General features: G+C 41.7%; 1 protein-coding gene across 1 annotated transcript in view; it reads right to left on the bottom strand.

Moving 5' to 3' along the window:
- adamts3 (ADAM metallopeptidase with thrombospondin type 1 motif, 3) overlaps nucleotides 1-23,218 on the bottom strand; it is an 82,867-nt gene extending 59,649 nt beyond the window's left edge. Inside the window, exons 1-4 of the mRNA XM_083673193.1 lie at nucleotides 22,993-23,218; nucleotides 22,351-22,372; nucleotides 20,424-20,869; nucleotides 4,857-5,013 (exon numbers count right to left, since the gene is read on the bottom strand). Coding sequence (XP_083529319.1) covers nucleotides 4,857-5,013; nucleotides 20,424-20,869; nucleotides 22,351-22,372; nucleotides 22,993-23,058 — 691 coding nt within the window. The 5' untranslated portion in view covers nucleotides 23,059-23,218. The remainder of the gene's footprint in view (nucleotides 1-4,856; nucleotides 5,014-20,423; nucleotides 20,870-22,350; nucleotides 22,373-22,992) is intronic.
- Between the last annotated feature and the right edge of the window lie 349 nt (nucleotides 23,219-23,567).

The following is a 23,567-nucleotide window of genomic DNA, read 5'->3' as shown; positions in this document are numbered from 1 at the left end:
GGGGAGGAGGAAGAGACAACCAGACAATGATAATGCCAGTGTTGGAAACCCAAATGAGTGTCTGTACGGCCACTGGGCCTGGCCAAGGGTAATGGTACTATGTCTACCCAAACCATGGAGCTGAGGGGAAAAGGTTCATTAGGCCTGCATCTTCCTTCCCACACCTAGCTTACCCTTTTCAAAATGTTTTCTGATGGTCTCCAAAATAGCAGGTATCCATGGAAAACATGACATGATCCACATTCAGCATTAAGGGTAACAATTTATCTGCGCACCCAGTGTGCAATAACACCTTAGTTCTCAATAAACTTTCACCAGGATATTTTGAAACTCACAATTAACAGGATTCTTGTACATTTTGCAATTGTTTATGCGCTTCTCAAGTGACAAGCGAGAAAATGTGCTACACGCAGCACTATGTCGCAACATCTGGTATTCTGATCTTTAACTCAACGTTTTGAATGAATTGTCACATCCCATCTATTTGAAATGATACAGTTTATTTGCATACTTTGTGTGAGCGCTAAGAAGATGGAAATCAAAGCCTAAGTGTGAAGGCTTATCAGGACCCGCAAAAGATACCATTTGCATTTTGTGCGATTTAGAGTTTTATTATTTCACTGATAAGCAGCTTACCATCAATGAACATACTAACTGACTTCCTCTGATTGCATTAGGCTTTATCTTCATTTTACCACCACACTTTTTCCTGGCTTTCAGGATTTTCTTGCACATTCTAAAAGGATTATGCACAAGAGACCATTTCCCCCCCTCTTTTTTACCCCTGAATGTTTTTCATTCTTGCCAGCTCACCAAATTCCTCCTCATGCAGCAGGCCCCCGCTCAGCCTAACACAGCTGTGTGACAAATATAAATCACCATTTTCTCTCCCCAGTTCGGGATCTTCTATCCTCTCCTAGCTCTGTGTGGAAACACAGGCCAGTATATCTGCATGTTTTCCTAAGTCCTCCTCCCCTAAAAGAATGGCATTCCTGAAAGTCATCTCTCCTTCCAATGTGAGGCCTTTAACTAGTTTTCACTCTATTTTCACTGTCATGTGAAAATAAAACCTAATATTCAAGTGCTGCGGCGGACAGATCTATCACTTACACAACGTTGCAGAGTTGGCAGGAGATCCAATTTCGGGGGCACCGCAGGGAGTCCGGGACTGGCTAACCCGTAATTGTAATTTCCCCTCCTATCAGTCACACTCATCTATAGGAAGGAGGAGGAGAAGGATGGGGGAGGGGGTCTAGGCGACCCCACCGAAGACAAATCACAGTCACTCCCCAGCTGTAACAGGTCTGCGCTGGAGCAAGACAAAGTACAAAGTACTAGTTTGCGATTTACAATAAACGGTGTCCATCATTTCTCTGATGCTATCTGTGTTCCAGGGCCCCTTCCCATGTTAAGATAACCCAGGCGCTATCCGCAGTTGGGTGGGCAGGGGAGAGAGATTTGTCAGCATCCAGATTGTTAGAGTTAGCAATTTGGAGATGTGTTATCAGAGCGGGACTAGGACACCCATGGCTCATTGTTACTCTTGGCATACTCTCAGTTTGTTTGTCAGTGGAGCTCTGCTGCAGCTCGCGGTCCATAAACATTTCAGTGCTTTTCACTCCTGTGAGCCTACTGGCTAGGCTCAGGTCCATGGGTTTTTCCAAAACATCCCAGCCTGTAATTAAATGAGTAATTGAATAAGCTCTAGGTGAGTGATGTAGCCAAGATAGCTGCTGTAATTCAGATCTACTGCACGGAAAGCAGCTGGGATGTGATCTATTTATTTATTTTGGGTTGGAAATATTTGTAGAGATAGGGTGCAGTCAGACCATGAGGATGAAAGTATGATGCAGCACTTGTTTCCATAGTGGTCCACAGTGTACTGACTCTATAAAATATCGGGATCTTATCTGTAGAATAAATGTCATTGCAATGACAAAACATGTCTATTCTTTACAGCATTGCACCTGATTGTTTTTACTCTTTGAACTACCAAAGAAGTATTACTTTGTAATTTAGTTTTTATCTTGTTGTCCTTTTATTTTATCTCTCTGTAAAGCACATTGTATTGCATCTGAAGTTCAATTTGATTAGAGGATTAGAGATTTATTGTCATTCCATCCAATGTAATGCAATAAGAGCCTACATGTTGTGTAAGTATTGTAGTTGTTCCACATCAACAACCATTTTAATGAAAAGAATTCAAATGAATGATTCAGTCATCCGACCCCAAGGCTTAAGGACAACACTGTCTATTTTATTGACTATGAAGGTTGCTAAAGAAATATCAAAACCTTTCACAGCGAGCAAAATGTTTATCCGCCTAGGCTGTGAAAAGAAACAATGTTCTGCTGATTATTACCACTTTTCCTTGTGTAATCACTTGGCCTATATTTGTTTAAGTAAGAGTTCAATATCACAGAGAACGTTTGATGGGATAACAGGGAATGTTCCAAGTTGTGGGAGTGGCAGCAGAATCACACTCTTTGTATGAGCGGAAAGGCCTAGCCAAAAATTAAGGGAAACGGTATGGATTATTTATTCTAAATTTCCCATCACAAACAGTGGGATTATGCATGTGGTCCACAAGGGGCACTATTCCCACAGAGACCAGCTGGGGTGGTTACCTTACCAAATGTAGTTTGAGCATATTACCACAAACATAAACTGAGAATGGATATAAAATAGATATTATAATAATAATAGATATTTTCCATGATCTCTGCTGAATAGAACACCTACAACATAATGAGCAACATAGTATTTTATATTTCGCACCAAAACTCTAAATACACAAGAACTTCCTGATAGGTTAAAAGCCATATCGACCAATCAGAGGTCTCCTTTCGCCCAGTGCCCCTAGAGCCCTTTTCTTCCCTCTGCCCACTCTCTCCCAGATGAAAAGTGTTGATTAAAAAAGCAGCAGCTTGGCAAGCAAGAGCCCTTTAGGACTGTGCTGAGGTCCGTGGAAGTCTTTCAAGTAACACAGAGTTAGGAAGGGCTGTGAGGCGGTCGGCCGGGCAGTAACATGTGCGCCACCCCTCTCTCTGAGAGGCCCATTCACAAGGCCCTATTGACTTACCTAACCTGCCACAGCTAACGGGAGGGGCCTGCAGACGGGCCAATGCATCACTTTCCCTGACATCCTCAGTGCAAACCTTCAGAGAGACTGTCATATACTGTATATCCGTATCAGTGACATCAAAGGCAGGGGGATATCAATGTTTTAATGACATTAGCAAGAGACTGTACCCTCCATTAGCAAATATATTGGATGTATAATGTAATGTATGAAGGATTTTGACTGAAAAAGAGACAGTTTTGTCATGCTACATTTATATGGCGCTATGAATATGATTATAATGCAACGCAACTCTTGTAACACAAAGTAACATAGGAAAGTGTATCAAGTAAAGTGTTACCATGTCCTTAGTGACCGTTTTGTCTAGCTTGAGCAAAATATGTGACATGAAGGGGGGTGGGGGTCAGGAGTTGCAGCCTATGGTCATTGCATTCTCAAAGCCATTGACAGGACCGCAGAGGGCTAGGAGCATGGGATCCACCAGCAGGACTAGTCACCCTTCCTTGGCCACCCCTTCTCAACGCCCAGATTTCCTAGCAACCAGGAACAACTCACTAATCATCCGGTACAGAGTGTTTCCCACCTGGGACAATGGCACGCTGCCGAATTGTCATGGCAACCGCAACAACCATACAAGCACTTGTCTCTTTAGAGAAAAAAAGTGAATCAGGGAAAATCTTGAAAAGGGCGGCTACTACTCGACAAAAGCCCGGCTGCCCCAAGTTTCCCACTGTTCCGAAGTAATGACAAAATTACTTAAACAAAAAAGTTGTGTCTGAATGAGTGTTTGTCGCTAAATGGGGAGTTGGGTCACACAGATGTTTCTAATGGTGATCGGCAAAGGACTGAGTGAGATCAGTGAGTTAGCTATAATGTGGTAAGCCACCTTCACTGACCACATAGCTTAGGGGCGTTTCAGCAGTCCCTTTTCTAAAACAATGCCCATTTAGTGTTTGATGTTCCCCTTTAGAGATTGACAGTAATATGTTTGTTTATGCTCACTTCTGTGTACTTGATTAGAATCAACCAATGGCAGCTATTGCACGAAAAATTTTGTACTGTCCCTAATATTTACTAGAATATGATACGCTCAAACCGAGGAAGCTGTTGGCTTGAGGGTGAGTGTTCCTGTTAGATCATTATTGTTGTACCTGGATGGCATTTGGATTTTGGTACTTTTCATAATACAATCAGCTCTAGCTCTAGAGTTTTGACATAAGCCTCACAGTGTAATTGGGAATAAAGATCAGAAATCTTGCCCAATAACTGAATTGCCTAATTAAAATATTCAGCATTAGAATTTAATTAGCAAAATGTACTTGGCATCAATTAGCAATAATTATGTTAATGAACCTTCACTGACACAAGACAAGTAGTGTGAGAGATTACACACACACACACACACACACACACACACACACACACACACACACACACACACACACACACACACACACAGGGGTCTCCTTAAATGAAACCCAACAAGTTCCTTTTGACATATCCTGGAGACATGGTAACCAGGGTCCGGGCCTATACACAGTGAGTTATAATAGCTAGCCACTTCCGCGCTGTTCCCTGGCAAAAAGAGAAGCATCACAGGTAAGAGCCTACAGCATGTGACCAACTGGGTTCAAACACGGGTCTTCTGCATTCCACAAGGCTGTTTTAACCAGCTGAGCAAAAGCCTAAAGGCCAATAGGTAATGGTTCAGGTAGCGTACAAGGTTACCAATCGCATGAGCGTGGTTCCCCCAAACCAGCTGTGTTGTGCCTACCTTCCACTTGGTAGTCCATGGATATGTCTGAGGGGGCCTGCAGGACGGCGGACCTCCGGTAGACCACATGGACCCTCCCTTTGTCCTCATGCTCCTGGGTGCCCCTCTCCAGTGGCTCGATGAAGTACTCATCAGAGTTTGTGCGAATCATACCAGCCTGGGGACACAGAGCAAAGCCAACAGTCAGCTATCAATTGGAGAGGACTGATTAAGGAAACTAGGCATGGATGCCTTCCAGCGTGATGGTTCGAGAAGTCTGTGGGACTGTAAATGAGAATCAGCATTAGGATATTAAAATTGATATTAAAACTGATATCAAGAGTAAAGTGTTGTCTCTTATCCCATTTTAAAAGTCATGAAACTGTAATACATTGCATGCTCCAGTTTATTTAAGGAGTTTAGCCAAAACCATGAAACAGCAAGGTAGATTCTTCTGTTCTTTTGTTACAACTTCCACATTTCTCTCCATGTTCTGGGTTAGATCAAATATTCAAAAGGGTACATTGCAAACAGTTGCACTACCAAATGTTCATGCTGGCAAGTGTTCACCTACAGATCCTGCACTTTGAGAAATCCCCTCTGTCTTTGTCCCCAAGCATCAGCACTGTCTTCCCTGTCAAAGATTATTACTGTTCACTGTTCCCAAACTGTCAGGATAGCCCAACATCACATCTTGAAACATGAAGCTTTCTTAGCTGTCAAACCGCTAATGCTAACGCAATTATTCCTATTATTCAAATGGCTTCCAGGGTAGACTTAGTTCCCATGTCAGTGTATATGACTGTAAATAGAACTAACTAATTGCTTAATGATCAAATAAATCAGCGTCAGCCTATTTCTGAGACATCATTTCAACATGGCGATACAGTCTGTTGTTTGTGTCTTTGCAGGAACTAGTGTGTATGCCACTAGTGTGTTTGCCACTAGCAAGCAGCTTTAGATGAGTGAAAATGTGTGTGTGTCTGTGTGTGTGTGTGTGTGTGTTTGTTTGTTTGTATGAGTGAAAATATGTGTGTATTAGGGGGTGAGCTTGTGCGTGCGTGCGTGCGTGCGTGCGTGCGTGCGTGTTTGTGTGTTTGTGTGTTTGTGTGCAGTGCTTTGCCTGCTTCCCTTCTGGTCTATAGAAAAAGCCCCTCAGTCCCTGACTGAGCCCCTCTCCTGACCTGGTACAGGCCTCATGTACACAGACTTGCCTCTCAGAGGCACATTGGAATGTGCTCAAGCCCCAGGTTTTTCAGCTCTCATCGCTGTACCTGGCTCTGGCCTCCTCACTGCCATCCTGTGTGCTCCAGAGATCCTGCACATTTGCTGCCTCCAGTCAAGGCTTGCATAATGGCTCCCCACTCCCATAGCCAATGCATTAACATAGTGGCTATGCAAGCATAATCGAGCTGATTGTTACTATATTGCAATTTCCTTATTCGACCATCCTTTATTACCGACACATTTTTGAAGTCAGCGCTTGCTCTTAAGTATTTATAGCAGGCCAGCATCGGATCAAATCAGCTTATTCAACAAGATTTTGGTTGGTTAAAGGGATAGTTCATCATTTTGGCAATTAACTTTTTTTCTCTGAGAAAATAACTGCTTCTATAACAACTATAATCAAAATATTATAATTGTTTATATGCAGTATCCTCCATAGGTATTGGAAAGAGGAAGAATTTTGTCTTATTTTAGCTCTATGCTCCAACAGTTTTTTCAGATTGGGTTTACCATTTAGAAAGTATAACATTAAACATACTCCCCCTATTTCAGGGCTCCAAAGGTATTGGAAGAAATTATATATATATTGTACTCATGTTTAGTATTTGGTCAACAATCCTTTGCATGCAATAACTGTCTGAAGTCTGTGACCCCTGTTTTCTGGTGATGCTCTGTCAGGCCTGTACTGCTGATGATAGGAAATGAAATGCATGTTCAATTGGATTTAAATCTGAAGATTGTCTTGGCCAGTCAAGACCTTTCCACTTTTTGGCCCTGAAAACCTGCCTTACTGTATGATGAGGCACCATCCAATGAATGTGGAGGCATTTGTGACTTGCTCCATCATTTTCAGTCTCTTGTGCCCCTAAACATATTTTGAGGTTTGATGACTGTTGAAAAGCTGAGAATCTCAGCTTTCTAACCATGTGTCACTCAACAGCCAGTTACACTGATTTGGAGAAATCCACTCCTGATGTTTACTCTATTTTTGAGATAACAGCTATTGCATTCCACTCGTGGCACCATGGACACTCACACCGTGGCTCAAGTGCAGACTTTTTGTCTGACAATAAACAAATCACATAGCTATCTAGCTAGCTGGCTGGCTGTGGTAACAGTTCAGCTAATGAGTTTGTCAGCTTGACTTTAGCTGAACTGTAATGCAAGACAGCCAGTTAGCTAGCTAGTGAGTTTACAGTTGATACAGTTGTAAGGAGCTAGCAACTCGAACTGAAAGCTCTATCCACCTTATCATTTAAGGCATGAAAAGTATATATACATTATCATTTCACCATTAAAACAAAGTGAAATGGATAATAAACATGTTGTTCTAGTGAAATCTGTTAAAATCCCAAAATAGCCCATGTAAGGGTTTTTGACAAAAATGGTCATTACATACTAATTTGGGGCAGTGACATGCGATAGAATACATCACATTTGCTTGTACTCGAGCAGACAAGATGTTTCTGTACAGTTCAGAATACATTTTGCATACAGTAATCAATTAAGGCAAGTTAGCCAGTTCATGAGGCAGCCATACATGCCCAAACCACAACACCCCGTCCACCATGTTTCACAGATTAGGTGGTATGCTGTAAATCTTGGGCAAATCGTTTTTCCTGCAAACTTTACTCTTGCAATCACTATGGTACATGATAATATTTGTCTTATCTGTCCACACGACCATTTCCCAGACCTCTGCAGGCTTTTTAGATACTTAACTGTAACCTTTACCATCATTTTTGATGATGACTAGTGATCATCATCATCACTGCACCTTGCAGTGAAGCTGCGGATGGTAGTCTCTGACATATTGACGCCTACCTCCTGGAGAGTGTTCCTGATCTGTGGGCCAGTTGTTTTGGGGTTTTTCTTAATTATGGTGTGCATTCTTTGGTCATCCACTGTAGAAGTCTTCCTTGGCCTACCAGCCCGTTTGCAATTGATAAGCTCTCAAGGGCTTTCTTTATTTTTTTAATGATGTTACAAACTGTTGATTTTGGTAAGTCTAAGGTTTTGGCTCCATTTCTGGTAGATTTTTCTGATATGTCAGCCTCATAATGGCTTCCTTGACTTTCATTGACGTCTCTTTGGTCCTCATATTGACAGACACCAATAGCAAATACCACCAGGCAGATGTAAAGCTTAGAATCAATACTAGATATTGACAGCTCTTTTATGCCTGCACAAATGATGTGATGGGACACACCTGACTAATCAGAAACACCTGGCAAGCCAATTATCCAATACTTTTGGTGCCCTGAAAAAGGGGACAATATAAAAAGGGTTGTAATTTCTAAATGGTGAAATCAATCTGAAAACACAAACCATTAAATCAGAATCTCTACTAATTCTCTAACCTCATTGTGATTTGAGTACATTTCAAATCCATTATTATGGAGGGCACTGTACATGCAAAAAAATGTCAGAGTTAAAAGTGCTAAGCACCCACATTTGGAGTAGTTAGAATTTCTCTGCTTTTGTGAGGTGCTAGCTAGTTCCTGTAGACTTGTGTAACTACCTTCAAACTGCACATTGTATCGATCTGTTCAACTGGTAAGTGGAATGAAATGAATTGCCAAAATGTCAAACTATCCCTTTAAGGTTAGGGTTAGGGTCAGGGGTGAGGTTAGATATAGTGCTAGTCAAAGGAATTCGTCGACCCAGATATTTGTTGGCAAAAACACATGCTTGCAGTAAGGAATTGGTTATGTTTAGGGTTTAAGGTTTTGATTTATGTTAAGTTTATGGTAGGTTTACGATTGGTTAAGGTTAGGGGTGAGTTTAGGGTAAGGGTTAAGGTTAGAAATAATGGGATAGCATTACAGTCGAACTGGACAAGCAGCCCATGACAATTTGGATACAGTCACGTATACAGTTCTAGCCACGGCCATTCATTTACAGGCTGCATCTGGCTGCATTTTACAAGCCATATGTAGGGTTGGGTTTTTTTCTTTAACATGTGACCTGAATAAGAAAAACTCTAAGTCACGTGGTCAGGAAAACTTCTTGACCCTAGCAATGAGGCACAGTATAAAGGTAAGTTTCAAATACATGGTGTAAGTGTAAATACAGTGAATTCTTAGTTTTGAAAGGGACCCAAAAGGCTGCCAAACATTGCTTATGCAATTGCTTTTAATGTCAACATTGGGCATTAATGCACAGACTGCACACATCCCCTGGTTGTCACTGAATACCAGCCTGCTAGCAGAATCACAGAACCCATTAGTCTACAGTTTGACATCACTTCACAGTCAAATCACTTCAGAGTTCTCTCCACAATTCAGGATGCTGGTATAGGGGCAGAGAATTCAGATGGAAAGCTTCCAATGGCACAAAAGCAGAACCACAACAACCTACTGTGAAGTTCAAACACGTTATTTTTTTTAAGACATAGAAAAGATATACGAGTTTCACTATGTTCAGTTATCCTAGCAACAATAAAACACATGTTAGCCCCCTTAAAATCATATGTTTGAGATAGTTTGAAAGTCTCTCAATTTCAGTTTTTTTGCACTAAAATTGCTTCTCTGGTTATTCTGGTTATCCACTCAAGTGGAGAGTCAAGTGCAGGACAGCTGTTACATGACTAGAGATTGATTTAATTTGCATGCCTACCTAGTTATCATAACTCTTGGTGATTAAGTTGAACATAGTCCCTTATTTAATTCAAGATCAGTCTAATACGGAATAAAAAAGGCTAGACATCTTTTTAAAAGCCATCCAATTTTTATCTGCTTATTTGCTAAAGGGATTTTTGGCTTCATTGGCCCACTGGAACTCTCATGTGCGAGTCCCTGACAATGCTAGGAATTATCTATAACTCTCTGCACTTGCCACTCTGCAAAAGCTGGAGTGTTTTGGCAGTTGGCATAGAAACCATCTCTCTACCACGTATAGAATGTACTCATGAAATAAAGTCTCCGACAAGGTTGGTAGATTATCAAACCTGAATGAATCGTCACATCACACTTCCCCACAAGGCCCCTTTACACATTGAGAGATTGGCGGAACGTTGCCTTCTCTCCACAACTCTCCCGGCTGATCTACCTCTGTGATTAGATCCAGACATGGGTCCGGCACTAAAAGACTCTCCAATCCTGTTCTGTCTGACAAAAGGGCAAAGGAGCAAATAGCAGAGGCGAGGAGAGGGAATTGCTGTCTGTGCAGCATAACATCAGCGGTTCTCCCCCACACACACTCGCCCATCTCAGTTTAATACTCCTGCGGAGAAGATAGTTGAGGAGTCTGAAGCAGTGTTTGATATCCCAAAAGCAATTTGCTATGCTTTGCCAGAGCTTAGGAGCCCTATCGCTGAAGCGATAAACCTGGAGGGAAGGGATTTACACAGTTGGTGGTGATATAATAGAATATCTTTGACAAGAGACAATTCATAGACAACACTTTTTTGAGTTGCGTGTTGAGGTATTTTGTGTGACAACGTACAGTATGCCTGGTTCTACACCACGTATGCATTTATCACCATAAATAGGCCCATGGGGAGGCTAAGGACTAACAGTTTGCAATTCCACACTCCAGAGGCATAGGAGATTGTGATGTGGTATGGGTATTGAGAGGTTAAGGCTCCGCACTGGTGTCTCTTAAAAGATAAGGAAGGGCAATCCTGCATACCTGAGCTTGCAGGGCCATTCACTGCTTTGTGTTCTTGAGTTGGAATCACATACAGTCAGCTCCTAATATGTGAACTACCTAAATGCAAACTAAGTATAGAATGTTTTTTTCTAAAGTCTAAATTCAGCTATATCATTCTGTGTTGCACATGACACCTGCATGTAATGACAGTCCCAAGCAACCTGGAGTCAGAGTTGTTTGAATAGCCACTAGTTCAGCTTCAACTTCAGCCACCAATAACAGAAAATGTATGGGTGTAAATGGGATCAAGGGACACAGTTCAACATTTGTGGCCAAATCACCTCAAAGTATCAACCAACCAAGTCAGAAAATTCATTTGAGTTGATTTTGCCATGCAATGTTGAACTTTCACTCTTGATCAAATTCACACCCATTAAAATGCTGTGAGCAGTGGCTAAAGTTAGCTGAAGTTAGTGGTGGCAATTTAAACAACTTTGAACAATGGATTACAGTTTCTCCTGGCCCATGGAAGGTGTAAACAACTGAACTATCCCTTTAAATATTGGTCCACAAGGGCCAAAGAACTGTATGCCTGGCTCACATGCAGTTTGACTTTCAAGACACATCCATGACACATATTGCCTGGTTAATCGCTCAGCCCATTATAATTATTCTTTGTGGATTGTGTATGAGAGCATTTCAGATAACGTCAAAGGCTTTGATACTCTGACTGATTGATACTCAGATTATTTTGCATAACGCCCCTCAACTGTAATGAAGTCACAATCAACCTCCAAGATGACAGATTTTATGGAATGAATGATAGTGCAGCAAAATAAAATTTGTGATGAGTCTCTAGGCAATGACATCCTCATTTGTCGAGTGCAATGAATATTAATGTTCTTTTGCTGCTCAACAAACCATGCCTCACTTATTGTTTTTCTGGGATGCATGGGGGGGTGGGGTGGGGGGGGGGGGTTATGAAAAGGAGCCAAATCACCCAATTCATTTGCTATTTAAAACTATCATGTGAATGTGTTAGTCTTGTCATCCATAGCTCTGACTACGAATGAGAGTGTCATTACAATTCCCCAAGTCCAGTCCTTATAATTACCACATTAAGTGGCTGTGCAGCTCTGTTGAAATGATGGATTGGGCCTTAAATTGACATCAGCCAGTACAGATAGACAGAGCTAGACCACTGGGACACAGGGCTACAATACCAACACTTATTACCCTCTCTCTTTTAGCCACAGTGATTGTGCTTGTCTCCATTTCAGTTTCATTGATTTGTGCTGAATAGAGAATTGATGAGCTCTCTTAGATATCCAAGTGTGTGGATTATCTCTCAAAAGTCTTTGCTCATACATTTTTTGAAAGAGCAAGATTGTTTGAAGAACAAATCTGATTGTGAGTATTTAACACATGCAAGGAGATCTGTAACATGAACTACATCCCAGCTCTTGCTGATGTATTGTTGCACTACTCTGTGGCACTGTCACTTTTGCATTTCACTGTATACTTGTATGCACGTGACAAATAAAAGAATCTTGAATCTCTTGAATCTTGAATCTTAATTTCATCTATTCATCACACTGGTTATTCATTTTGTTTGTTTATCTGTATACATTTAGGTAACAAGTTAGTTAGTTAGTTAGTTAGTTAGTTGACTGAGAACACATTGAGAACACATTATTTATTTGCAACAATGACCTGGAAACTGTGGCAGTGGAAATGTGAGGTGATTGAAAAAGCCAATTGGAAGCTGGGGGTGACTGGGTGCTATGCTGATGCTAAATTGACAAACAAGTCCAAATCTTGGATACCTAGTGTGAACTATTATTTGAATGCAATAGATTCTTCAATTAGCTTAGACAAGAAGGGTAAAATGACTTTACATTATGTTGGTTCAGATGGTTTACAACTTTGGTTCAGATAGGGACATAAGAGAAATCATTGGAGATGTTGTTGTATGTCCAAAACCAAGCAACAGGCCAAGAGGGTGGATGTAATGCAACAATATCAAACATGGTGCTTGGTATGGCCCAATTCCATTATGCTGTGTATCATACAGTAGAGAACTCTATTGTAGACAAGGCGAGAGATCTACACCTCCCATACAGCCAAGAACCTTGGGGTGATCCTTGACAACCACTTATCCTGTATGGCAAACATCACAGCGACAGCACGCTCCTGTAGATTCTTCCTCTACAACATCAGACGGATACGTCCATTCCTCACCAGAGAAGCAGCACAACTTTTGGTGCAAACACTTCTCTCTCTCGCCTTGACTACTGCAACGCACTATTGGCCGGTCTCCCCGCCTCCACCATCAGGCCTCTGCAGCTCATCCAGAACACAGAATCTGGTGTTCAATCTCTCCAAATTCTCCCATGTCACTCCCCTCCTCCACACCCTTCACTGGCTCCCAGTAGCAGCTCGCATCAGATTCAAGACCCTGGTGCTCGCCTACCGGGCGGCAAAGGGAACAGCCCCTCCCTACTTGCAAGCAATGGTTAGCCCCCAAACCCCTGCCCGATCACTCCGCTCTTCCACCTCGGCTGGCCGCCTGGCACCGCCGCCTCTACGTAGATGCAGCAGCCGCACTACTCGGTCACGGTTTTTCACTGTCCTGGCGCCCCGCTGGTGGAATGAGGTTCCCACTGCTGTAATAACTGCAGAGTCACTACCAGTCTTCCGCCGTAGATTGAAGACCCATCTCTTCAGGCTACATCTTAACGGTCCCTCTTAAATACCTCTTCACCCCCACTACCCTAACCCCACTAAATCCTTCTTCTAGCATTGTGACTGCCTATGGCCCCTAGTCTGAGCATTCATTACTTTATCTTATGATGACTGATGGATAGATGATTCATTGTTGTAAGTCGCTTTGGATAAAGGTGTCTGCTAAATGTCATAAATGTAAATGTAAATGAAAATCCTGCGAAACAATTCTGCATAATAAACTAAATAAATTGTAGGAAAATATACTGTATGGCCATTCTTTGATGTGAGGAAAATGTTCTGACCATTGACAGGTTTATCAACAGTTACTGGCAATATCCATCTAATAAGAAGCCAAGATTACTTGTGTTCCCATGACTAAGAGCCACCAGGAATCAATTCCACATGAATTCACCCATGCAAAAATACCCCTGCAAAAGCCACTGTAAGAAGTGTATTATCTACCAAGATAGAACTAACCATGGTTGCTGGTGGTTACATCTTGCCACCCTGCATGCAATATTGTCCAATAATGAGCCTGCGTTGTGGAAAGGACAATTGCAGGTGTCTGACAGAGGCCTAGCCTGCTATTACCTAAATAAAAGCCCTCTAAAAGGGATCAAGAGTTCTGTGTTCCATCAGGTTAATATCCCCAGCATCAGCGCCAGCCAAGCAGACATCGCTCCTCTGCCAAGACAAACATATGGGATTCAGCTGAAGGGGTCCAGTTTTTCGAAGACAGCCCTTCCAGTCTAAACTTCTTAAGGAGCCGGTATGAACGTGCTTTATTTTATTTTTTTCAAAAAGGGTACTGCCACTTTCAAAAAGGCCTGGATTCAGCCCGAGACACTGCCACCTTTCACCCTCCGTGTTGTTTAAAGGTGTGTTTGGTTTAGAAATGTGTGCAAACCTTCGTCATCATTACCTGCCATTTTCATCCCTCCCTTTAAAAAAGAACTTTAAGGAAAAATTACACCGGCTAATTTCTTTCGATTTGGAAAAAAAAGAGAGAGAGAGAAGTGAAAATCATCCGTCCCAGGGAGGAAAAGAAGAATCTCTGTATTTCTGGGAGGGCAAATAATAATAAACAAGGCAGAGTGAAAATATTTCACAAGCGTACTTAGGAAAATTAACATAATAAAGACCCCCGCCTACACAAACTCACTGCCTTTGAGTTTTCTCACATATTTATGTAAAAATAAAACTTGCTGATTTATTTGAATAAGGTGTTACGAGAGACGTCACACTTTTGTACTGTTGCTAAACGTGAACACGAGAGCACATTAAAAGGTTTTTGCAACTGTGTCCCCGCACATTATCCCAACAAATGGTAGCACTCTCCACTCTGCTACCTACTACTCCTAATGAAATGTGAGAACTCCTCTCCAAAGGCAATGAGTACGTTGTTAGTGTGGGAGTATAACTTGAACTGAAGGTAGCGGGGTCAGACTGAGTCCAACCTCATTTTCATTTCCATTTGAGAAAATAACATGAACATTTAATCTGACTCAATCATTTCTTTTTGTGCTGCCCTCCAAACAGAGCAAACATTTACCTACTGCTTTCAAACGTGGTAAGGAATGAACGCTTGACTTAAAATAAAACCAAGCTCTGGTGAAGAGGCCTCAATAGAAAATGTGGGCTCCTCTTAAGTTTATATAGGTCATGATTAAAAATGTATAAATATATAAATATATCAATAAAAGTGGCCAGCAGCACACATTGAACTACCACTCAGTGGGCTCTGCTGAAGAGAAAATTAAGAAGAAATAGCCTGCCTCTGCATATCCTGGTGCACCTCCCCTCCTGTACCTCAAACCATATACCAAAACAGCTCTGGGGTCAAGCCTCTGCAACAGGCAAGTCCTTGGCTGAATCAACAAGGAGCATCAATAACTATTAGTGAATACAACTCTTGTGCCTCACTACAGTTCACTGGGAAAGGGAACTGGCTCTGTTTTTTTTATTTTTTCATCAAAGGGGATGTTTTCATCCTTTTTCACAGTAGTTCCAGATATGTCAGTAGCGGTAGATGTCTGGAAAACGTGTCTTTATGTCTTGGAGCTTAATAGTTTAAGTTAAACGTACACACAGCTTACAGCGGGAACTAGTGTTGGGTCAAATCTAATGTTTCACATTTTTTGGGCTATTTACATTTGTAAATAGTTCTACAGCAACGTGTGACCCGTTGGCAGCTGAGATTATGCAACAATACATAACTCACGTTTAAATGAGTAGCTAAACCTTTCTCTCCTGCCTTTGGTAAGGTGATGGTTAAAATCAACACTGGCATGCGTCCAGTAGGCCTTTTATTTAGGTCAGTTACTCTGTTCTAGACTCAGGGCCATGAGGGTTGCTGGTGAGCCAAGCTTCACCTTCATTCTGTCTGTCAGAAGTGTAGAAAGAAAGCCACTCAATGTGTTGCCAATGTTCAGTGAAAATGTGAATCTTCCAAGAAAGACAGGATTTGGAGTTTTGTTTCAGCTGGGGAATATTTCACGACGCAAGACTGAAACTAGTGCATTTTCATGGTGGCTTAAGGCGTATTATGGTCTTGCCACTGATCTGTATTTAGGATTAAATGAAACACCAGGTACACCATTGCTATTATTCTTTCTATCTGTGTACAATCAGGTAATCAAGTTAGCTCTTGGCAACAAGTCTGTCCAAGGAACAGTTACGAAGTTTATCATCCATCTCAATGAGACAAACCTCGATAACTAAAGGTTAAATACATATGTAATCACACTGACTGCTGTGTTGAGAGTGAAATGTGCTGGCTATACTACAGTACTCATACTACTACTACTACTACTACTACTACTACTACTCCTACTACTACTACTACTGTACTACTGTGTGTTTAGAGCAGAAGAGTAACACAGAGCAGCACAGTACAAAAATGGAGGCAGTTTTTTTCCTGTCTGCAAGACCTGACCGTCTAAGAAAACTCAAAGCCAACGGAGCCCCATACATACATCTTATTTACAAATGAGAACTCTCTCATTTCTTACTACTGTACATACAATTACTGAATCTGAAGCCTATCATGTGTAGCTATATAACAGTGAAGAAACCAGGAGTTGCTACAGTATGCAGTGCAGTGGAAACTGGAGGGTAAGGAGGAAGGGGGTCTGAGGGAGCAATTATTTTCAAACATACAGTACATGTACAAAAGAGCTGGAAAGGAACACAGCGTTATGTTACATAATACAGCTACCTCTAACAACTTGGGTCAATTGCATTCCTTCGCTCTTTGCTCTTTTCTGTTTGTTATGGCCTACTGCAGTTACGTTACGTAAAAAAAGGATGACCATACTCTACGTCTACCTGAACCCAGTTCTCTTTCTTTCCTTTATGATGTACATGTAAATCTCACATCTTTTCCAGAGAGCCATATACAGACCAGGTGTGTGCGGGGATCAAACACTGTCATTAGTTAAGTTAAACGGAAGAAAATGCCTAGATACATATTCTGTCGAAAAGGCACAGAGAAAATGCCGCCAACTTGCACTCAAGGATTCAGAGGCGACATTGATTTCAACACTATACTCTTTGTTCGACTTTGACTGGAATGCTCGGCATGAATTAGAGGGGGAAACGGCATGAGTTCAAAGACCTTTCAGCGTCTGAGTGCATCCCAGAGACTGAGAGACGTGAACATGGTGAGGGCTATTGGCAGCACAAGCCGTGGAGAAGGAACTCCTGTGATCAGTACTAGTGTAAATCCACAGACAAAAGGTTCTATGGGATAAGGTCTTTGGTGGTTTGCCAATAGGGGGATTCTGTGAAGGCATGCCAGAAAAGTGCAAAGACAAAAATCTGCACGGATGATCAATGACAAGAGATGAACCATCAAGAGAGTGCTGGTCCAAACATGGTCGGTCAATTGTCACTGAACGTGCAGATGAGATCTGGGCACTAGTCCATAAATTAAACAAAACCTATTACACAGGCTATGCATATGGTGTGGGCAGTTCATCTCTGAAGCACTGAACCATGTGAAGTCTTCAATAACTATAAACTAAGAGCAAGCATGAGCTCTAGGTCTACATAAAACCCATCCAACACATCCAAAGTCAAACTAGCCATATTTGTTCTCGGAAAGGGCCCCATAGCTAAAGGAAAACAAACACAAAAAAGAGCTAAAATGTTTCATCATCTTTATCAAGTACCCCTTTACTCAGTTTCTCAGAGAATTTCCACAGGCCTAAAACATGTCATATGAAGGTTGCCTCTTACACAGGGCAGCACAGAACACCACACATCCTCACAGCTTCTCCAGCACAGAGGAAGTATCTGCTTCATAAGCATTAGAAACAAGGCTGGAGTAAAGACTTCCAGACCCTGAATGGCTATAATTAAGAACAGTAAAACACACACCTAAGAGAGGACTACGGGCACCACTTTAGATCAAAGACGATTATCTCTGAACTCTGTGTTTCTCCACGTTTGATACATGGCATAAGGACGTTTCTCAGTATTTCTAGTATCGGAGTTTGGAGGGAAAAAATAACACTTGACACTTAACACTTAACCGTGACCAAATTTCTCAGATAGTAAGTAGTTACAGTAGGGAACATAACTGGAGCACTTTTTATGTTCAGGCTGGTTTGCAACCGATTAGCGACCACAACTGAAGCAGTGTAACGTACAAGGGCTAACCTTAAAACCGCTACAACACTCGTCACTCTATTAACCACAACCAGATGATAACACTTGGGCTTGGGCTCAAACTGCAACTAGAAAGTTCTCCTAAAAGTCTGGCACAGATAATAATATTGGGTTGTTTGTTCTAAACATGCACAAAGCAAGCAGCTATACAATAGTTGGGATACACTACTTCCATGTTCATATTAATCTGTGTGGACTGAGTTGATTTTCATGTCTAACTCATTAAACCAACCTTTTCAATTTATTGACGTTTCAGACCTGGAGAGAAACCTTTGGAGTTTACCACATTCTGAGAACAGAGAATAGGGACGCTAATCCTAGAATCGCTCTGGGTAGAAATGACTCACTGAGCACAGGTCCAGGATCAGCTTGCCCTCTTCAAACTTTAAGAGGTGAACTGACCTTAGCTCAGTGTCCAGGGGTACCATCATACACCTTCTCATACCCTTCAGTCAAGGTCAATACACCAGTTCAAGAGGTTTTGCAAAGCACAGACCCTGATGTCTTGTGTGAGCTCTTAATGGCTTTTAACCTTGTGTATAGTCCACTACAGTTCTTTTGAGCTCCTGCACATCCCACTTTCTGTGTTGTTTCCTCCTAACCTGGGTTGAATTCCACAGAAACTGTAAAGGAAGTGATCACTTGTTGAGTCTCTCAGTTTTCAAACTTCTCTGGCTTGCCTGGGAAGATGGCGCAGTAATGAAAAGTCAGCTAGTGTGTATCTTATACAGGCTAAACAAAGGTCAGGTTAGTAAAACTGCCACCTGCAGCAACGTTGGCGACTGTCAGACTATGACATCGAGACGGGTTCACAGTTCTCCCATTCCCCACTGCAGTATCAAAAGAGCACCTTCATTAGGCCTGCGTCTATGAGTTTTTAGTACTCCAATGATGTGGTTTAATCTGGGGCTACAAAGTTACTCTACAGAGTGCCCCCCGGCCTCCCCGGTCCTTCGCTCAGGAAGAAACACTTCACGCACACACACACATACACTCCATGGTGTAAGGTAAAAAAGTGATTATCAAACATAAATCTTGTTCTCAAACACATATGCCCAATGTGCTCGGTTTGGTGGACCAACACATCAAATTTGGCCTGAGTGTGACCATTTGGTCGCCCTCTCGTTGTCATTTAGTTCTAATAGCAACCTAATAGCATATGAGTGAAGCTACACATACAATTATACATTCAACTCTTTACTAGACCTCAGCCAAAACATTATTACCTCAGCCAAAACTGTGTTATGCATTCTGCCTGACAGTGCCTTCTCCCGCATGCAATTGCAATGTCATGATAAATGATGATCAACCATGTTTTTTTGTTTTGTTTTATTATCAAAGCATGGGCGATGTTGCATGTAATGTGTTTCTGTATGCGTTTGTAAAGAGGAAGACGATTGAAATGAGAAGAGGAATGGTTAGCACACAAAAAGCACAAGTTGTCTCTGAATGCAATGGCAAGTTAATTTCTAAGATGATTAGCCTATAACATTTTGGCGCGACCAAATCATGTGCTGGTGCTACCAAATGAAGAAGTTTAGTCTGGAGCCCTGCCCAAAGCGCTTACCCCCAGTGCTTGCACACCACACGTTTCTGAATTTCTGCCACGCCTCGCTTGCTCAAATCAAATAATGACAAATACTTAAAGTAAGTTCACTCCCACAAAGGCCATGTTTGAGTTGTTGTTATTCCAGGCTTATATGCGCTGTGTGCAATGGCCTGGGGACGAACATAACTGTGTACACACTAATCATAAATGCTTTATCAACCCCTTGTTATGTACAGTATCCCTTTAATGTAAAGTGTAAACAAGCTATATTCAAAAACATAACATTACTCAAAGCATGGACTTCTCCAATTGCAACCCATTGCATTTCCTATTCTTTAGCAGCAGCAACTTCTGCCAACTACTGTTGTGAGGGGTTCCTCCTGAATGGTAATCTACTAATCACAGAGACATTGAGCTGGCCAGAGCTGTTGGCTGAAAGTCATCCCGCCAATTACTGTTAAAGTGTTTTATAGGATGTGATGGCGAGGATAAGGATCCTGAGTATGCAGAGTACAATGGCCGCTCATGGTTTATGTGAGGAAGTGGTCGGGGTGGAAAGACGTCACGTTCATAGTGAGCAATGGATGACTGCTCATCCATGACAAACGTCACGACAAAAGCTACTCCAGCCGTCAAAATGAGGAGCAACTGATGCACAAAAGTGCCGGTGTTGATGTGAGAGGGGGCAAACCCTAGGAGTTATGACCATCCTAAAATCACTGACCATCCGTTGATAAGGTCACCGAAGCTTTGGAATGGGAGGGGGTTTTGGAGGGGGGCGGGGGCAGGGAGAGGTTTATGGGTGAGAACGGAGAACTTACCAGTCCATCACAGTTGTTAATGGCAACCGAGGCCCCTGGCACATCTGTGATGTCTCCGATAAAAGTGCAGTCGGTTTTGAGAAGCTCCCTCTTCAGTATCCTCTCTGTCCCGACGCTTGACTCATTCCTGTTGTCCACACCGCCAACACTGCCACCAAAACTACTGCTGTCATTGCCAAAGCCCTGGACCTCGTCGTGCCACTCCACCATGGCACCAGGGGCCACCAGTCTGTCGTTGGGGCGCAGGCGCAGATGGAACTCCTTCCCGAAAGCTGTGATGTTAAAGAACAGTCTCTCGCTGCCCTGCTCCGATTGGTCGGACACCACCTCCCTCTTCACCCGCTGCTTGTGATTAGCCGAGAGGAGATGCGACAGGTAGTGTCCCTGGGAGTCTGTGCTGATAGGTGTGATGAGGCCATACTCCCTCAGTCTGCTCTTCAACAAGTCTGTACAAGAGGACATAGGGGCAGGAAAGAGAACACAGATAAAACTCTATACGCCTTGTTGCCATGAGAAATTAGTAAATGAACAGGGTAAAGGAACTAATACAGTCAATATTCTGTTGCTTCCCTGAACATATGCAGTTAGCTCCCGGCAGACCAAAAATCAGGGTATCAGCTTCTGGACGGCAATTATTCCGAGCTCGACATGTTGTTTGATTTATACTGAGATCCTCATTCAGTCGCTCATTTGTGGTCAGCTTAGCAGTGAAAGGAAGTTTATGGGCCCTCAAACAGTCTTTCATTTCAAGTCAAATTTCCACCCATGCTTGGCCTGCCTGTTAGACACATAAAAGATGGCTGGTATACAGGTAAAAAAAAAAAAACTGAGATAGAGAAAAGAAATAATAATACTGGAGCCAGAATGTCTGTACCTTGTAATTTGCACACGGTATTTTGAAAACATCAAAACAGATGTCATTCTTTGACACATGCAAAAATGACAAGAAGAAATCATTTGAAGAAATAATATGCTTTGAAAACATTTACAGTATGTCTCTGGGCACATTCAACGCAATATAATCTATATCTAAGGGCATACTTTTAGAACAGATGTTAGATACTAAGAGTAACTTTGTTGACTCATCAAAATATTGAGACAGAGTCAAAGTACAGAGAGCTAAATCACAATTAACTAGCTGTGTGGTCAAAGACAGATAATAAATGTGTATTGGCCACCTGCCATAACTAGTTTAACCAAAACATACCACACATGTGTAAAGCTTGTTCTATACAAGGCCTATTCCCAAGAAAATGTGGCACTCTTTCTCAAAAGCCAGTCAATGACTAGTGTTGGTCAATGTGTTGTCTCATTGAATTAAATTGTTCAATGTGTTTAAAATTGAATTCTGAGAGAATAAGAAAATAAGTTTAAATAAGTGTGAAATAGATATGTCATCGGTGCAGTTTTGACATTTGAAAGTGTTGCCTTATCTTCACATAATGGTTTGTTTTTCTCTAGAATTAACAGATAGGCCAATACTTAACTGGATATGCAGTCAAAAAGTCCTGGGTCACTGACAAGTCTGAATTAGCATTAGAATGTACTGAGGAGAAGTCATACTGTAGGCCTACACTGTGTAACACTGCTTAGGGCACTGAGCAGATAATGGGGGATGTAGGAAGGGAAGGGATCCTGCATGGACATTGTTGCAGCTCTCGTCTCTAAACCTCAGAATGGATAACAGATGTGCAGGATTCTAGGTACTGAAGTTTTCCCTGTATAATAAAATCTTTAAAGTGAATCAGTCGTGTAATGAAAGTATACTGGGATACCCACACATACACACTCCCACTTTCATTGCACACACGTTGTACATACAGAATAGCCCTAGAACATGATCATATAATAATATAGTTTAGCTGAATAAAAAAAACGCTTATTGGCAAAGTTCCTTGCATTATATTACAAGGGAAATATGGCTTACCTTCTTTATCTACTTCACCAGCCTGTAAAGGAAGTCAAAATGGGTTTAAAATGCAATCAATATCAATCAATCAACTCCTTAAACAAGCGAATTGAGAATGGAGTCCAATTCCATTGGATAAAGTTATGGCAACATCTGAACTTTCGATTTCACTTGCTTGCTTTCGATTTCATAAGCTAAAAAGGTTTAATTCCAAACGTATATAAACTCAACACAGGGTTTTTAGACAAGGCTTTGGTATGATTGTGCAGAACAAATGGTCAAACTATGTACTCGGGCTATAGACTAGACCATGCATAGTTTACTAATATTGGCAATATAATGTTCAACTCGCACGTTCAACTTCGTTGCCTCCTCATTCAACGCTTCTGAGGTGGAAAAACATTTGTATACAATTTCCTGACCATTGTCAATCCATTAATTAGGCAGAGATTTGTTCAATATCTCATCTACGGTATTCAGTTCAGGCGGAGCACGAAGCTTGAACGAATGTCCCTGAGCATGAACTTGTGATGAGTTTTTGAGAGGCGCACACTCTTTAACAACTCTTAAAAGTTCGGAGCAACTTTGTATCACATGGGCCATTTCCTAACACAAATTATTCCCATCTAGACAATAGCAAAACGCGAGACAGACACTTACCTTGTCAGCTGAAGTCAGACTCACTACAAATCCTACTACAAGTAACGTTAGTGACAGGAGAACCATCACGAGTCTAATTTGCTTGACTGCAAAAACGAAGAGAATGTCAACTAATCCAAACTTTGAGTTTTAAGAAGCAAAAAGAAAAAATGTAGTAAAAAAAAAAAGAAAAAAAGAAGGGAAAAAAAGGTTTGTATCCCGCTAAATCAAAAGTCATAAACTTCAGTGAATGTGCAACTTGCTTCTAAAGTAATTAAATTGTAATTAAGTTAAGAGAGTTTCAGCACTTGAGTCAATGTTTCTGTTTACTCTGTTTTAGAAAGTTTGTTAGTAAAACATCCCTAGCAGACCTTTTGGGAGTGAGTCCTTGCTAACCGGACAGAGCGGTATCTGAGCTCTTGCAACCTGGCACTTCGCTCTGGCTAATAAACGGCAGACCAACCCTGCCGTGACGTCACCGTCTCCTCTTTCCCATCGAAACACATGGTGAAAAAAAAGAGCAGCAGTGAAAGAAAACACATGGTAGTACTTTCCCTCTTGGTGAACTGGTGTGAAATGCTGGGCCTCTTATCCGA

This window comes from Argentina silus (assembly GCF_951799395.1).
Source record: "Argentina silus genome assembly, chromosome: 7".
Lineage (NCBI taxonomy): Eukaryota > Metazoa > Chordata > Actinopteri > Argentiniformes > Argentinidae > Argentina > Argentina silus.
This window is presented reverse-complemented; position numbering and strand designations above follow the sequence as displayed.